The sequence below is a fragment of the Lipophrys pholis genome (genome assembly GCF_963383615.2).
Source record: "Lipophrys pholis genome assembly, chromosome: 21".
Taxonomy (NCBI): Eukaryota; Metazoa; Chordata; class Actinopteri; order Blenniiformes; family Blenniidae; genus Lipophrys; species Lipophrys pholis.
This window is the reverse complement of record NC_137649.1, coordinates 10,563,424-10,581,381: the sequence shown is the minus strand read 5'-3', so window position 1 is coordinate 10,581,381 and position 17,958 is coordinate 10,563,424. Positions and strand designations below refer to the sequence as shown.

The window sequence follows — 17,958 nt, the reverse complement described above, 5'->3', positions numbered from 1 at the left end:
TTTTGTTGAGTGGAAAGTGCCCAGACATCGAAGACCGAGAAATAGGATACTCAGTGTGCAAAATGCAGCCGAAACATTTATGCTCTTTTGATAATGTTCCTGTCAGAATGGAGTCCCAATGATGACGGTCAAAAGCTTTTCAAGCTAAATTTCACTCGTACTTTACTTGAAAATAGTGGTTAACCCTTTATAAGTGAAATATTTTCTGAAGGTTTTTTTTTTTTCTTTTGTCAAAAAAGTGAAGATTAACACCAGCATGTGCCGCACATTTATTATAGAATTGGTGGGAAATGTGAACAATGCATAATCTGTTATACACTTTTGTTTAATTTCAGCTTTTACCTGATTTTCTTTAAACTAAACACATCAAATCTGGTCAACTTGTACTGGAAATACAAACAAATGTTTGTTTGTTTGTTTGTTTGTTTGAGACTTATCTTATCCCAGTGTGTTGCGCGGCTGAATTTCCAGGTTTTCTCCAACTTGCATCGTTAGTTTAAAGAAGCAAATCAACAAATCGATCCAGCGACCTGATGAAGGCTACCAGCTTTATGTTTTTCAGGACTAATTCAACATTTAATTTGATTGCATCAATGTTCATTGAGTCCATCTATTGGATTTCACTAAGAAATTGATTTTTCTTTTCTTTATAGTATTCAGAGTTTATTAGAACAAGACTGACATGATTAGAAGTCATCTTTTCTGAAAACCAAAGATATTTCGAGGCCAATCCTTTCACTCTGATGGTTAAAAGCTAGTCGGTGTCATTTTTACAGGTTTGTGTAGAAAAGCTGATGCCTCTGAGCTCCTTCTCGTCCGCCTTTCACCAACCAACCTACAACAAACAGCCCATGTACCGGAAAGCCATCTTTGAAGCTCTGCAGGTACCGACCACAACGTGTGCAGCGTCTTTCTGGAATGTTTAAGATATAGTCTAATGTTGACGGCTCTCACGGATTAATTAATGAATTTGCAGAATTTTGGGGGGGTATTAAGTGACACTATCTGTGTTTTTGGTGTTGTACGTTCATGGAAGTGTTGTAGTAAGTGGAAACATGTCGCTCTGCAGGAGAAAATAGCCATTTCATGTGTAAAGAAAGTGCACATGTTCTTTCTTATAGCAGATCTGAGCTCTTTACAGCTGCGGTGGCAGTCTCTTCACGTTGCAACCTTTTATACAGTGTGATCGATTATCAATGAATATCATTATTCTTTTCCGTTTTAATTTTCTTTTCTTTATGTTGCGTTCAGGTGGCCAGTGTTAGGGCGGGGAGGCCGGTTCCTTCATGTGATACGAGTGAAGAAGCAGAAGGTGTGGACCTTCAGACCAGACAGATGATAGAGTGGGCCATGACCGGCTTCCTGCCGACTGGACCAACATCACTGGACCCTCCAGAGGGTATGCAAAAGCGTCTCTCCCAATCACTTTTTGGATATTGTGTACAATTATTGTTTAAATTCAACTAACCTCCACATTCGGACACATTTACACTCCAACGTGGAAAGTGTCCCCCGACTCCCAACATACCGATCATACCAACACATCAGACAACAAACCCCCGGGTTAAGAATAGTAGCAATTTAAAGGATGTAATGGATGAAACAGATGAGAGAGGGATGCTTTACCCGGTTGTGGTTTAAGAAAACGATCAAATGAAAGCGTGGATAAGAGCATGACTCTGTGAAAAATATGCAATAGAGAATTTACACAGAATTAGATCAGTTCTCTGGTGTTACCTCCATGCTAAAACTGTAGCTGGAAGCCCAAGCTAACCTCAAAAGACACACAATTGTTGACATTAGTTATTTAAAAACACTCAAGCAAATGCACGGACATGGTTTTGTTGTGTAAACGTAAGTATGTCGATTTATTCAGTTATTCAACTGCTAAAATCTGTTTGAATTGAAAGATGTGTTTTGTATCTAAAGCTGAGACGTCATTGATATTGGATTAATTACGACTCATTTATTACAAAGCCCTTAATGAATTATTTTTTTTAAATTGAGTCTCACTAGTAGTTTTAAACAAAGGAGACACAGGGAAGGACTATATCTTCTTTATATCTTTATACCAACATAGATGTTTTGCCTCATAGTTATCTCACTTCAGCAGTTTGTTAGAAACCAAAGATGTTTTTTTATTAACTTATGCCAGAACTGAACAGAATAAACTAATGGACAATGTTTATAACTGTTGAATTTATCATGTTTAACATTGAACATTTGTGTTTTGTTGTTGTTTTTTCCACAGAGGAAAGAAATCCATATAAGGAGGTGTACCCTGAGATGTGGGCGGAGCCAGAGGCCGCGTACACGCCTCCACCTGCGAAGAAACCTCGCAAGAACACGGCCGAAAAAGTAAAGATCCGAGAGGTGATCGATGAAGGGACCAGAGGTAAACTTAAACATACAGACACACCACTCCTCTTCCAATACCAAAACAAGTCTTCAGGAAACGTACATTCCATGACACGACTGTAGGTTTTATTTAAGTGTTGTGTGTGAATATGTGAATAAAATTACATGTTGTTTTTTTTTTTTTGAACAATGTCTTTTTATTTTCAAATACAACCAATAAACAATATAATCACAGAACTTTTACATCAATTTCTCAATAACCCCACCCCACCCAAACCCACAGTTACTGGACCATCTGCAAGCTTACTAAGCACATTTGTAAACATATTGACAACAAAAAGGAAAATTAAAAATAACAGGTACATAGTCACTTGGGTTATGTTTCAATATTGGCAGCTGCCATGTTTTCCACAAAAGAGATAAATGGCTGCCAGGTAATATAGAATTTTCTGGTGGACCCCCTAATGGTATATCTAATTTTTTCTAAATGAATATGGCGCATGACTTCCCTTATCCATTGGCCATATGTTGGAGGCCGAGCATCCTTCCATTTAAATAGAATAAGTCTCCTGGCGAGCAGGGTGCAAAAGGCCATCATATTCCTAAAGTGCCCAGGGAGAGGAGTGGCCCCCGGGGCCACACCAAACAGTGAGATCATTGGAGAAGGATCTACTGTTGTTCCACATATTATAGAGAGTGTCTCAAAAATAGACCGCCAAAAACTACATCTTTGGGCATAGCCAGAACATGTGTAGTAATGTGGCTGAAGCTTGTTTGCAACGGTCACATGTAGGATCAATATCTTTATTAAACCTAGTTAGTCTTTCTTTGGTCCAGTGAAGACGGTGGACTATTTTAAATTGAACCACAGCATGTCTAAGGCATATTGAGGAGGAGTAAATTCTTTGTATTATTTGTTGCCACTTTGCTTCTGGAATTTTTTCATTTAAATCTTTTTCCCATCTGTGTTGGAAATTACATGTTTTTAATGTGTTGTGTATTTCAGAAAGACTCATAATTGAGGTCAAGAAGAAGACGAGGAACATAGAAGGTGAATCTATATGAAACCACTTCATTTGAAAATAATGTGACGTTGTCTTTCCATTATAATTTTTGATTTGTTTTGATGAAAAGAAACCTTGAATGATGTGTCGTTTTAGTGAGAAAGTCGACCCAAAAAAATCAAAAATGAAAATGGGTTTCTTGCTACTCGGTTATAATAACAGAACCAGTCAGCTTTGACTTTCCAATTAAAGTTTGTGACGATTTCATAATGATATCATGGTTTTTTTCGTCGTTGACATAAACATGTAAACTTCATTACATCCTGATATTTAGCATAATTCTACCTTCATCATACAGAACAGTGTGAAAGTGTTTCAAAGGCAAATGATGTTCTCATCAAATGTCCATCCACTTTATATTTCTTTAATTAATCTGTCAAAAGATAAGTTCACTGAATGAATCTAACTTTTGACAACTCAGTTTTGTCCAGATCAAACCAGCAGATATAAGATGGGTTTTTAACTCACATGTCTTCAAATAAAGAGATATATGAAAGTACTGATAACACTCTGGTTGAATGTAAATGTGGTTGTAAATGGTCTCTGTTCAGATATTTGCATTTCCTGTGGAAGCCTCAACGTCTCTCTGGAGCATCCTCTCTTCATGGGAGCAATGTGCCAGGGCTGCAAAGTGAGTAAACCAACAAAAAATAAATGAATAAAACCCGCCAACTCATCTGACTAGAGGCGGTGATTCTTTATTTACTCCCACTGTGGAGGATGTGCAATGAATGCAGTCTTTGTCGGCAAGCAAACTTAATCTTGTGGAACTTACTAGAAAAGCTTAAAATCCAAGTATTCACGAACCCACCAATGAATCATTGCCAGTTTGAGATGACATATGACACAACACGTTCACGCATAATAATGCAGATGTCGTACAATCGTGTTTTTTTTGTTGAGTTAAAGGATTTAAGGACAGATAATAAAAGAGAGACAATCCCAATCTAGATTGATTCGTCATACTGCTTTCATAAAATAGGATAAATTCATATTCCTCTTTTGAGAAACTCAGTTTGGAAAGTTTTCAACATTTGTACTTGATAAGCTGACTGAACTGTTTATCACTGCTAAAAAAACACTCCAGAAAAATAATCTCAGAAGTCATTATTGTATTGAATTGTGACTCCTCAAAGGACACATCATTTTATGAAGCCAGAAGCTCTTTTGAAAGCTGTGAAAATATAAAATTGTGTGGTAAATAATAATGATTTGAGATGCTTCACAGACATAAAAACAAATTGAGTGAGAAGAATGTCATCATTGTGGGATATTAATGGCAAAAAAACAAAAAACACTTTTTTTGTGTCTGTAGAACTCCTTCCTGGAGTGCGCCTACCAGTACGACGACGACGGCTACCAGTCCTACTGCACCATCTGCTGCGGAGGCAGGGAAGTGCTCATGTGTGGCAACAACAACTGCTGTAGGTCAGTGCAGCACCGTCGTTCAGCCTCGGTCTGGCAAGCAGCCACTTTTTTTTCTTTCTTCTTCTTCTTCTTCCTCTTCCTCTTCTTCTTCAGCGGCCAGGATGTGGTTTTAAGTTTCACATCTCCAGGATCAATTTGACCCACAAATGTCAAGCTCTGATGAATCTGCCTCTTCTTAAGCTGAGCCAACTCGCGTGGAACAAACTATATATTCGGAAAAAAGAGTTGATTTTGGCAACGGGGCTTGAACTCCAGCCCAAAACTGTATTAAAGAAATGAGAAGAGAAATGTGAACAGCTTGATCCTCCTGATAATGCAGCAACGAGAGACAAATCATCTGGGCAGCGGAAAATATGCAACTCGCCGCTTCAAAATTCATGTTTCACGTAAAAGTGCTCGCAAGTAACATATTCCTGCAACTGTAACTGTAACCAGTCTTACATGTGGTGGGAGTGTGCATCACACATTCAGTGAGATTGGTGACTGTAAATGTAAATTAAATCTGGAACAAACCATGATAGCATTTCTACAGGAAAACATATAAACATAGAAACAATTGTTGACAGGGTTTTTCAACATGGTTTTACTTTTGTCTTTTCAATCAGAAATTGATGCCTATTTGTTTGGGAACTCTTCAGAAGGGATGTGTGTACATGTTTCACTTCTTTCATAGCTTTTATTGATAAAAAAAAAAAAACATATAAAAGAGGTACGGGGTCTCCGTCTCCGTCCACATCTATCATCAGATATCTCTCCCTGTATTGTGCTGTCTTGGATTCTTAAGAGTTTTATTTGCATAATGACTAAAATAAAGACATTTAACTGGAACATTTAAGAAAGAACTGAAGCAATACTTCTTATTGCAGTCTGTTTCCTCGGTAAAATACTTGTGGCTTCATCAATTTTTCAAAATCTCATCGGTCTGTACTAACTTAAAAAAAATCCCAAATGATCAGCCACATTTTCCCCCGAACTCTGAGAGCTGATCTGTGTGTGTGTGTGTGTGTGTGTGTGTGTGTGTGTGTGTGTGTGTGTGTGTGTGTGTGTGTGTGTGTGTGTGTGTTTGTGTGTGAACTCAGGTGTTTCTGTGTGGAGTGTGTGGACCTCCTGGTGGGGGCCGGCTCGGCTGCGGCAGCTATCAAAGAAGACCCCTGGAACTGCTACATGTGTGGACCGCGCAACACCCACGGGATGCTGCGGCGGCGGGACGACTGGCCCCGCAGGCTGCAGCACTTCTTCGCCAACAACCACGAGCAGGAATTCGTACGTCTTCTCTCCTCTTTGGGTGATAAAATAAAAGATAAAAAATAAAAAACGTAGCTTTGTTGATAATGATTGTGAACTTCAACTGAGTGATTGGATTTCACAATAGTGTTCATACTGTGGAAATGAGAGTTCAATTTAATGTAAAATTACAAAGTTAATTCTTTAAAAAGTGAGAATGAATAAAAGAAAAATTATTTTTCCAGTTGAAAAAACCTTTTTTTACGGTTTTCATGGTCATTTATTGTTGATTTCCTTCTTACAACTTGATTTCTTTATTATGTGAAAACATCAATTTGCTGCTTTGCTCTAAATGACTTTTTCAAAAGTTTTATTTTCATTGGATTTTTTTTTTCCTCTTCTCATCTCCTCTTGCTCTCGTCAGGAACCTGCCAAGTTGTATCCTCCTGTCGCAGCAGAGAAGAGGGTGCCCATCAGAGTCCTCTCCCTGTTTGATGGCATTGCTACAGGTACACACGGGGATCTACGTTAAGCACTCGCCTCATTCAAAGTCTACTCCTTTAGTTGTTATTTGAAATGTAATCGACTTTAAACCGAGTCAAGAATGAAGAAAATTGCATAAATGTTGAAGTGATAGTCGCTTTCTTACCAAAAGATCTGCCAGTGGCAAGGACCACAACAAGACAATGTGAGCATATGAGTTGTGTGGGTTCTTCTCAGCTGATTAACCAGAGATGTGAATGATTTTCCTTTTTTCCTAAAAGGGTACGTTTGTGTGATTTCTTTAGGTTTGCTTGTGCTGAAAGATCTGGGGATCCAGGTGGATAAGTACGTGGCGTCTGAGGTGTGCGAGGACTCAATCACCGTCGGCATGGTTCGGCACCAGGGACGCATCATGTACGTGGGGGACGTACGCAATGTAACTCGCAAACATGTAAGTTACTGCTGTTGCGACTAAAACTGAAGAGAGAACGAGGAAACAATCACTTTTAATGATGAAGATTGTCTCGTGACAATGAACGCAGAGAACTTGGTCATCCATTTATGTCGCTGAAACCAACATGCTGATCTGAGCTGCTGCTGTGTTTCACCGTCAGATCGAGGAGTGGGGACCATTTGACCTGGTGATCGGAGGAAGCCCCTGCAACGACCTCTCCATAGTCAATCCTGCACGAAAAGGCCTCTACGGTAGGAAGTGCTCCCGAAGATTTTCATGTGAAGTGAGATATGAAGGATAAATCTGACGGTTTCCTCCAGAAACAATTCTCTCTTTTTATTCAATTCAAGGAAATGTCTTCTTTCAGCCACCATTTATCTCTGCGAGACGATGGTGATATTGTTTAAATGAAAGCCTCTGTATGTGTGCACCATGCAGCATGGTGACTGTATCCTGTACCCCCTGGCTCATATCAAAGCCCTTCAAATAAATCTGTAAAAGTAAATCATTAAAATAAAACGTCCTTTGCTGTTGTTTCTAGTTCTTGTACTCTCATTCAGTTTAGTCTTTCCCGAATATATGACCCTGGTCTTAATGAGATAACCCGGATAAACAAAAGTCAAATATGAAAGCTGACAACTGCTCGTCCTCCTGCAGAGGGAACCGGCCGCTTGTTTTTCGAGTTTTATCGTCTGCTGCATGAAGCTCGACCAAAACCTGGCGATGAGCGGCCTTTCTTCTGGCTGTTTGAGAACGTGGTCGCTATGGGGGTCAGCGACAAGAGGGACATCTCCCGCTTCTTAGAGGTAGAAAGTCACACTTCACACTTTACAAAGACACACAGACACACACTTAGAGGGGTGATTGTGGCTTTTTTTATTGTGAGCTTTTTTTTGTTTTATTATATTCAAATAAGTTAGACAATGATCAAGATTGCTGGATATTATTGTCAGAGGTTCACTTTGATAACACACTCACTTAAAGTCTACCCTATTTTAAAGGTCACAATGTAAACAAAGTACACCACCCAGTGAAATAGTGTGTAACTGTGAGAAATGTGTCAAACTGACCGTAACTGTACATACTTGATGAAGTATGGCTCAAAATGTGTCTCGATTTATTTCTGTTGAAGGTAATAAAATCTAGTTTGCCCGTCTCATTCAGTACTGCATCCGCAACAAAAGTTTATCAACATGTTTTATGGGCACTGTGACTAAATATCCATCCATCTTCTATACTGCTTTATTCTGTTCATTTGATTGTCATTAACTCATCATAGTGAAAAAAACAGACTTGAAGAAGTTACCAAACATGGTCACTTGTTTGATAGAGTGTTTTAAGGAATATGCTTTAGGTCACTCTTCAATACTCGCCTTAAATACTAGTACAATGGTTTCCATTCTCCACTCGGGCGGAGAAAGCCTGCGGTTATATTTTCTAAGCCTTTCTGTCCAGAATTTTGTTTGGGATGGTCCGGTGTCCTCCCATCGTCGCCTGAAACATATTTGAGGTTAATATGTTTCTCTTATATGTGCCTGTAGATGTGAATGTGTTTGTCATTGTAATGGATTGGTCACCTGTCCAGGTTGTACTCTGCCCTCACCCATAGTTAGCTGGGATTGGCTCCAGCAACCTTAGATATAGAACTATAGAGGATGGATAGATGGATGGATGGATGGATGATAGAAGAATACTGCAGTAGAATCAAACCCTCTTTAGTCACGATGATTCTTAGTTGATTCAATGATTAAATGCATTTCTCATCCCTCTTAAGATGGGAATAGTTATATATACCTGTTTCAGTAATCACTAAAAAAAACTATTGATACTGTAAAACAGACTGCATTGTGTTAATTTGACACCATTGATACACAAAAACTGAAAGAATTTCCCCTCTGCTTCTAATCCAGTGTAACCCAGTGATGATTGATGCCAAGGAGGTCTCTGCTGCCCACCGCGCTCGCTACTTCTGGGGAAACCTGCCAGGCATGTCCAGGTGATTCGAACAAACACACACACACACTGGGTTCATTGTACCCTGATTAAAAATATGAAAAACTATATTTCGGAGTGTAAATCCAGATTTTCATCCATTATTTAATCCTGTCTAACGTTGACCGCAGGCCCATGGCGCCGATGACGAATGACAGACTGGACCTGCAAGAGTGCCTGGAGCACGGCCGCACAGCCAAGGTGACCTGTTTGTGTCTGTGTGTGTGTGTGTGTGTGTGTGTGTGTGTGTGTGTGTGTGTGTGTGTGTGTGTGTGTGTGTGTGTGTGTGTGTGTGTGTGTGTGTGTGTGCGTGCGTGCGTGCGTGCGCGTGTGCGTGCGAAAGAGAGAGAGAGAGAGAGAGACAGAGAGAGATTGAGTTTGCATGTATTTGCGTGTTTACAATCTAATCTAACTTTTCCACTACTACAACATAAAGGAAACGATTTTGAAAAAGATTTTTCCAAACTTGTTCATTGTGATGACAAGGAGAACAAAACAGTAATGTTTTTCCACTCGTGCAGCTAATGGACTGACCTTTCGCACGCGGCCATCATTCATGTCAGAATTAACTGCTTCACTCTGCCAGCAAGAGGAAGTGGCTCCTGTCGGCTGCTGTGTAATGTTGCACTGAGAGTAGCTGTAGGACTCAAAAAAGGATGTTTGTGTTTTGTTTGTTTGTATCTGTCTGTGTCTGTGTGTGCATGGTTCTGGATGCTAATTCCAGTTTGAGAAGTTGCGTACGATAACGACACGCTCCAACTCTGTGAAGCAGGGGAAAGATGAGCATTTCCCCGTCTTCATGGACAACAAGGAGGACATCCTCTGGTGTACCGAGATGGAAAGGTAACAGCAGTTTGTTTGTTCTCCTCAGAAATCAGTCTTTTAGACAAGAGTCAACATTTTGTAATTCTGTGAAGTTCATTGAGATAATTAATACGCTTCAGTTGAGAAGTTATGAATTCTATTAATGTGTCTTTTTCAGAGGTTGTGATATAAAACAGTACCATGATATTTTATGTTCCATCCTGATTATCAGGTATTTTAACGGAAATAATATTCCAATCAGTTTTATTGGTTATGTTTGTCTTTGTCACCTGTGTTGTCGTTAAAAAGGTGATTGTATTATGTTTGTTTATCCAACTTTATTTAAATGATGATAGAGTGAAAAATACCAATTTAAAAAAATAAGAAAATACTTAAAAATGTCACACACACACACACACGCACGCACGCACGCACGCACACACACACACACACAGTAAAATCAATAGAATTAAAAAAGATGATTTATGTTTATGGTAATAACTTTTTTAACTGGTCATATTTGAGCTGATAATTAAACTAAGCAAAACGACAGACAAATGAGATATGGAGACAAAAAACACAATTGCAAGATGATGATGATGATGATGATGATGATGTCGATGCCGATGCCGATTGCCTGGTGTTTTCCAGGGTGTTTGGTTTCCCTGTCCACTACACAGACGTGTCCAACATGAGTCGTCTTGCCAGGCAGAGGCTGCTGGGACGTTCATGGAGTGTCCCCGTCATCAGGCACCTGTTTGCGCCGCTCAAGGAGTACTTCGCCTGCTATTAGTCACACAAACATACACACACACATATACACGCACACACACCCTCAACTCTCACTCTTCCTTTCACACACTCAGACACAAGCAGTGCGCTATGACACACACTGATAACGACAAGCACTATACAGCTTGTACATGAAGGTTGGCTGATGCAGGACGACACAGATGACCAGACACACACGAACACAGCAACATATACATGTGCCCACGAACGCTAACTATAAAGGACTGCTTCATTAGATCCCATGTAGGCCACTGGCTGACCTGATAGTCCCCTGGTGCTACCATGCTGATTTATATATATACACACACACACATACAAACACACACACACACACAGTTGCAGTTGCTGCACACAGTTTTCTGTACTGTAATTGTTCATACACAAACTTCCTGTCTGACCTTGAAACTGATGTCTTCTGACTTTACTGTGTCGTCTCAGCTGGAGTTCAGATCTCCGGCCAGGAGGTGGGGGGTGAAACCAACACACACATCCTGACGTTGTGTTTTTAATATCTCGTTGGCACAACACTGAATCCCTCTTAATCACAACTCTTAAGTGTTTTCCTATGTAGTGACAGTGCAATTCACACACATAGACAAGCAAACACACACAAACACACACAAACATCCGTGTAATTCTCATGGTGCTGGTCAGGCACTGATCGATTCCAAATGGTGCCACTTTAATACCGTCCTTTTACAGTTGTTGGTGCTCTTAGAGACTAAATGGTCTCTGGCTGTTTCTGCTGCAGTTTGGTCTCCCTGAATGAGAGCGCGAAGCAGGTGGAGGTAAAACCGAGGAGAGGCAGCTCTGAATTTTGAACATCGATTTTGTAGGCCTGAATGTTGCAGGGGAGGAAAGACGAAAATGTCTTCAGCGGGACAAAAACGGACACTTTTGAAGGTGTCATCATATCATGTAACTTGAAGGTGGAGCTCCTCTCATGGTGCTAATAATTCGAAAGTTGAAAGTTAATTCTCTAAATGTAAAATATATTAAGGTTTATTGATTTTTGATTTTTCTTAACCATTTTGGTGTTTGAGAACCGAATGGTTCACAAGGCCATCAAAATACGAAACAAGTCGGCGTCTTTTAAATGATTCCAAAAATATAGCGACATACAAGTGGATGCGTTCAGTGAGGAGCAATGCTGATGAGAAGACCTGCCTCTGCAACGATCCCTTTACACCTAGTGGTTGACTTTTGATCAGACCGGACAGGAATTCATAGATTAATCCTGTTACTTCTAAATAAACTCTGCATGTGCATTAGAAAATAGACAATTTCACACATTTCTATGAGTTTGTATACGTGGTCTTTTTGCTCTGGCATAGCAAATCCAAAACACTTTTTTCTCTGCTTTACATATATTTCTGTGGTCAGTTACTGCAAATTACAGGAAAATATTAATATTAATATTCCCAGAAAATTATGACAACTAAAATGTTTTGTTTTTAGCATTTCCAAGCTTGGAAAACTAATAATTGATTGTAAATAAGGTATGAATAATATGGTAGGGGCAACATTTGAATTTTAATGTATTTTTTTACATGAGAATTCAAGAATATTGAGCCTCATTATCAATATATCGTATTTAATTTAGTATCAAACATTGCAAATAAATACTATTTATTGTGGTTCATGGTGTTTGCTATTTGCTATTTGCATTCAAAGTCAAGTTATTAATGTTTTAAAACAAACAAATAAGACAAAAAAGAATCATGATGACTTTTTGTAAACAAGAATAAATCCCAAAACTATCCTGAGCTTTTGGCATCGCCATCTAGTGGTCTCTATAGTCAGTGCACACAGGGAGTCTCGCACATGGAGGGTTAAAACACGTAAGAGTCAAGGTCAGAGGTCACTGGATCAGTAATGTTCTGAACATCAGAGGTTTTTTTTTTACACTTTAACACACGCACACACACACACACACACGACCATGTCTTGGTGCTTTTGTAGTATTTTTATTTGGTGCTTTGGTGACGATGCTGTGAAAACACTATCACCTTTTGATAATGGCCTCTGTTCTCATGTGCTCTCATGTCGCACTACTTATTGTTGCTTAAATGACTGTGATGTTCGTCTTTGGTACATTACTGAATGTTACTGTCCTGGTGCCCTCTCAGCTGAGGAATATTGCTCCTCATCAGATATTAATATTAGATCTTCCCAGTAAATAACACCAGTAAACACAGTTGTGGGATGCATCGGATATTGCGAGATGTCATATTACTGTACCAAATTTGATGAGAAGGAACACTGTTTGAAGCCTTTAATGTAGCTTGATTAACTCTGACTTGGCTCAGTTTTTGCCCTTCATGAGGGAGGCATTCATGTGTGGCACAACGGAGCAACCTTTTTATCCTGGATTGTATTTTAAGGACTGATCAAGGACTTACCGACATAAATAAAACAAACAGGGCCCGCCAAACACATAAATAATAAAAAGGTTTTCCTGCCCTGAAACTGGTTCCAAACTGATTTCAGTGCTTGGAACTATGCTCCTAAACACCAAAAGATTTTATTTATTTTTTTAAGTTTTACACATTTCCTGAAAATGTTGATAAATGTAACCTGAAAAGTTTATTCGTGTTGCACTAATAAATGTGCCTGCAGAATGGCACTACCTCCGGTAAACATCAAACTAAGCGCTAGACGATAAACAATCACTTTGTTTTGAATACTGCCGAAGCTCAAGATCCCTGAAACAGTGTTTTAATGGTCTTTAGACAGTGCAGCTCCTCCACTACCCCCCCCCCCCCCCCCCCCCCCCCTGCAGCAGCTCATGCTCCCACTGTGCTTCCCAAACTGCAGCAACACCCACTGAAACCAGAGGCCCACCTTTACTCTGTAGACACTATGCTGGTTTTCTACTTCCTACGACTGAAGCAGACAGCCCTGTATAAATAACAGCATGCTGTGTGTCGAGAACTCCGACGATGTCTGTTACGCACAGAAACAAACACACTGGGAAACAGAAATGCGGGGTTTAGACGGGGCTGCCTGCGGAGAAAACTCTTCAGTCTGGTGCTTTTTGGTCTTCGGACCAACATCTTCTCCAGGAAGCCTTTCAATCCAATGACCTTCCTCAGACACCAGCTAACAACTGGATACATGCGGTCTATGCTCTCTCTCTCTTTCTCTCTCTCTCTCTCACACACACACACACACACACACACACACACACACACACACACACACACACACACACACACACACACACACACACACACACAGAGTCTATGAAACCAACAGTAAACCAGCAGGTTCAAAGTTTTATTTTCCATCATGATTACTGTCTGTTTCTACAACCGAACCTTCAGGTGCTTTTTAAACTCTGGTCTTTTTTACAGTGCCCTTGCAGGTCATACACACACACACACACACACACACACACACACACACACACACACACACACACACATTACACAAACATTTACTGGAAACGTGGAGCCGAATTTCATTCTTGTCTTTTCTTGCTACATTGCATGTCAATATCAACACACACACACACACACACACACACACACACACACACACACACACACACACACACACACACACACACACACATACACTGTGTTCTTACCGGCCGCCTGCCGCCATCAGGCTTTCTGCGGCGCTGCTGGGTGTGACATCATCACCCTGTGTCGTTTGGTGCTCCCAAACCCCGCCCACAAACTTTTACCTTTCCTCCTCCACCTGAATCCCCTCCAACGAAACCCCCCCCCATTCCCAACCCCAGGTGCTGCATGTCAGTCAGTCAATGTAATCGCCAATTCCATGTTAGACTAGGGAGTAATGATAATAATATGGTAATAATAATTACAATAATAATCTGTTATTGTGTGTGTGTGTGTACTGTTCCAGGTTGGTGCTCAGTTCAGTTCAGTCTCAGCCTAGAGGGGAGAGAGAGGCTAGAGAAAGCATATATTACAGTTAGTATAGTGACTTGTTCTATTGTACTCAAGAATGCCAGAAGATATTGATGAACTGCACGAGACTCTCAAACAGGCACGAGTTGAAATAACACCAGCTGTACTGATAAAAGCCAAATCCAGAGTTCAGTCTTTTGTCACTGCACTCGGAGATCTCAAACTAGTAAATAGATCCAGGAGCTGCAAGAAGTCGAACTCATTCCTCCCACAAGGAAAATTAGTTACAAGTTAGTGAAACGTCTCAACAACCAACAGTGACCAGCGTTTCCACTGTCGGGAAGCTTCTGCTGAAGTTAAGAAGATAGGTTTAAAAAAAACAAAAACAAAAGCTGTTCTTCAATTTTCATTTACAAAAATCCCAAAAGTTGCTTCATTTTCACTTTTATTCCATTATAAAATAAACTTATTTGCATTCTCTTTCAAAGTGTTCAAATCTTTCAACATATCCATCATTAAACTTATTCAGAAGTTGTGAACAAAATGTGTTGAAAAGTTAAAATCTAATATTGTACTGCACTGAATCCTTTTTGAATATTTGAGTCGCGTCATATCATGTGAAGGTTTTGAGTCTACATTGTTTTACACTCAAAATTATTTAAGTACAATGTATTTTGCGGCATTGAATTGTAAATATCTGCTCTGCTGGTCTGATCAGAGTACATTTAGGTGAAAAAAAAACCCCAAATAAATCCTTTGAACAGTAAAATGTGCGCCGCACAATATTCTATAAAATCCGTTTGACCCAAGTCTTAAAATGGGGTAAAACAAATCTAATCAACATTTATCCTCCTTTCAAAACGTTTAATAATCTTTAATAAAATGTTTATATCCTGTGGGACTTTTAGATGAAGCCACTTTTTAAAGCTTGACGCTCCATTATGATCCGCAAATCAAACCTGCTTCTGAACTGCACAAAATAATGTCATTTCTCGTCATTAAAAACTGATGAAATCATCACTAAAATCATTGTGATTTAATGAAGCCACTCCATCTGTGAAACATCTCTTCTGGCTGCTCGCTCCCAGAGAGCTCCATACGCAAGCAAGTAACGAAATACTTGTGAATATACAAATCCATTTGAACGCCGGTGGGAACCGCAAGCTAAACTCGCCCTGACTTTTACTTTCCAGCGGTGTTACTTCAACACGTGGGTCCGAGAGGCAAAAAGGGTGTGAGAGAGAGAGAGAGAGAGAACATTTTTAAACAGATGGCTGACACGGTGATGATGTTTCTGTTTGCCTATCGACAGCTTTCAGGCTGAGTGATGCGCTGTTTTCAACACTGATACACTCTCACACAACCAAACCGACACACAGAGCAACCAAACACACACGACACACACAGATATACAACGCTGTGGCGCATGCAAACACTCATCTCATGGACTAAATGAAAGATGAGCTTTAGGATAAAGGAGGACCCGGTGGTGTTTCAAAAGGTGCTAAAAATTTTATCTGAAAATAAGAAAAATATATTGTTAGGAGTATAAATCAAGTTTGTCTTTACAATGACTGTATTTAAGTTTGTCGTAGTAATGAAAAGGCACTATTATTATTTTACTCTTGTATGAATATGAACTAATTAAAAGGCATTTTAACTTTGTACTTGAACAATGTAAGAAATGAACCGTGAATAAAAAAAAAAGGCAACTGTTTCTTGTGATCCGGCCTGAAGGCTCATTGTTTTCGACCTGAACAATTAACTTCTCACAACTTGGCACTTTTTTTTTTTAATGTTTTGATTGTCCTTTCTGATGTACTGTTTGTTTGTGATACACATTATTTCAAATTTTCATAATGTCAAATTCAAGATGTTTCCAAATTGACAAAGTGAAGAAGATTCTGGATTATTTAAAACCTTATTGGCCGAGTGGCGATATTAGTTTATTCCTCATTTTGTCCTGTTCCAAACTAACAAACAGGGTTAGGGTTAGGGTTTCAATCAGTAGTAATGAATATCAACAAGAAGAAATCGACAGATCTGCAGTTACAAATAAAGAACTCTGTTTACACAAATGTTTACCCGTTGGTACAGCTTGAACAGATTGTTTGCTAAATAGATACAGCGAGATGGTGTTCATTAGCGAGCTCCGTAAGTGGTTAAAAAGGGTTTTATTATTATTTTCCTCACTGAACAGTTGAAACGATCCCCTGACAAAAACTCATCTGTAAACTAATAAGAATGTTGCCGCACAGACAAGTTGAATCGAACAAGTCAACGTCTCTCATGTATGACAAGAGTGTTAATCAGTACATCAACATCACCCTGATTGAAAATGTGATCTACTTGCATTTTGACTGAAAGCACTAAAGTACGGAGCATATAGAACACACAGTATGAGACAACACCAAGGAGCTCCAACAGATTTGAAATAAAAACGTGGAAGCACCTTTAACAAGTAATTACAGCTTGAACTTGAATTTTTTCCCTTTCAGTCCAAACGAATGCTCAAAGCTCAAACTACACTGAAGACAACAGCATAGGATTTTGAAATGATGCTTGTAGTTTCAACTTGATTTATCAAAGTTGCTTGAACAAAGAAAACATTAATTTGCTCTAAAAACTTAAACATTTGGTAAAATTTTCTCAGAATTTGAAAAAAAAAAACCCTGTCAGGTTTCACGGAGTGGGAATCTACTGTCAGGAGTTAAGCATTTAGACATTAAACAACTAGATGAATATATCTTTCAGTGTGATTATTCTGAGGCTAACCTCGTGGATCTGCTCCTATTAATTACTTTCTCTGAATTCCCACCACAGCAGCAGCCAGCCCTGCTGCCAAAGAGGCCGCCCTGCCTCCATCCTGCAGCTCTTCACACACATATTGTGCTGCCTTCAGTGCTCCTAGTCTGCTGGTGAAAGTGCAATACTCAAATAAATGACATTTTCCAATCACTTAAACATTTTCACGATTTTGTCAATTAAATATGAGGGTTTAAATTGTTCAGCATATTTTTTTTTTTCGTAAATAACTCCCTATTCAGTTTGGATTCAGATGTCATGAGTAATGTTATTGGGTTGAACAATAATGGTTTAAACTGGAATTTAAGACTAAAGAACTTTTGGATCTTCTGGGTGAATAGACAGGTAAGAAACATTAAAACACAGTTTACTATGAGCCTAATAAACATTTCACCGTGAAAAGTACACTGCAGTAAACTGACCTCATGGTTCAAGGATCATATCTTATAGTGCTTGTTTAAGGGAACTCTACACAACACACAATAATGACTTCTGTAAATATCAAAATATAGAAATATTAAAAGCTGGAAGTTTCATCTCTATTGGATGTGATCATTTTTATCAAAGTTGTATATTAAATATCCATTACTGTATTGCCATTTGAATAATGAAACGGGTTTCATTTTCCATCACATAAACATTTGCCCTTCAAAATGTCTGAAATATGTTGTTTTCT

At 39.2% G+C, this 17,958-nt stretch overlaps 1 protein-coding gene across 5 annotated transcripts in view; it reads left to right on the top strand.

Annotated features, from left to right (window-relative positions):
- The window catches only part of LOC308126823 (DNA (cytosine-5)-methyltransferase 3A-like), a 48,925-nt gene extending 37,991 nt beyond the window's left edge, over positions 1-10,934 (top strand). For 2 of the 5 annotated variants that reach the window (XM_080491470.1, XM_080491472.1), the window contains 15 exons: positions 777-884; positions 1,252-1,399; positions 2,252-2,395; positions 3,365-3,409; positions 3,974-4,053; positions 4,738-4,850; positions 5,930-6,113; positions 6,499-6,583; positions 6,863-7,008; positions 7,172-7,262; positions 7,669-7,817; positions 8,922-9,007; positions 9,135-9,204; positions 9,728-9,846; positions 10,459-10,735. In XM_080491470.1, coding sequence (XP_080347596.1) covers positions 777-884; positions 1,252-1,399; positions 2,252-2,395; positions 3,365-3,409; positions 3,974-4,053; positions 4,738-4,850; positions 5,930-6,113; positions 6,499-6,583; positions 6,863-7,008; positions 7,172-7,262; positions 7,669-7,817; positions 8,922-9,007; positions 9,135-9,204; positions 9,728-9,846; positions 10,459-10,600 — 1,710 coding nt within the window. In that variant the 3' untranslated portion in view covers positions 10,601-10,735. Of the gene's footprint in view, positions 1-776; positions 885-1,251; positions 1,400-2,251; positions 2,396-3,364; positions 3,410-3,973; positions 4,054-4,737; positions 4,851-5,929; positions 6,114-6,498; positions 6,584-6,862; positions 7,009-7,171; positions 7,263-7,668; positions 7,818-8,921; positions 9,008-9,134; positions 9,205-9,727; positions 9,847-10,458 lie in introns of all 5 variants that reach the window. The other 3 variants (XM_080491474.1, XM_080491473.1, XM_080491471.1) reach the window with 3 other exon arrangements.
- Positions 10,935-17,958: the final 7,024 nt, after the last annotated feature.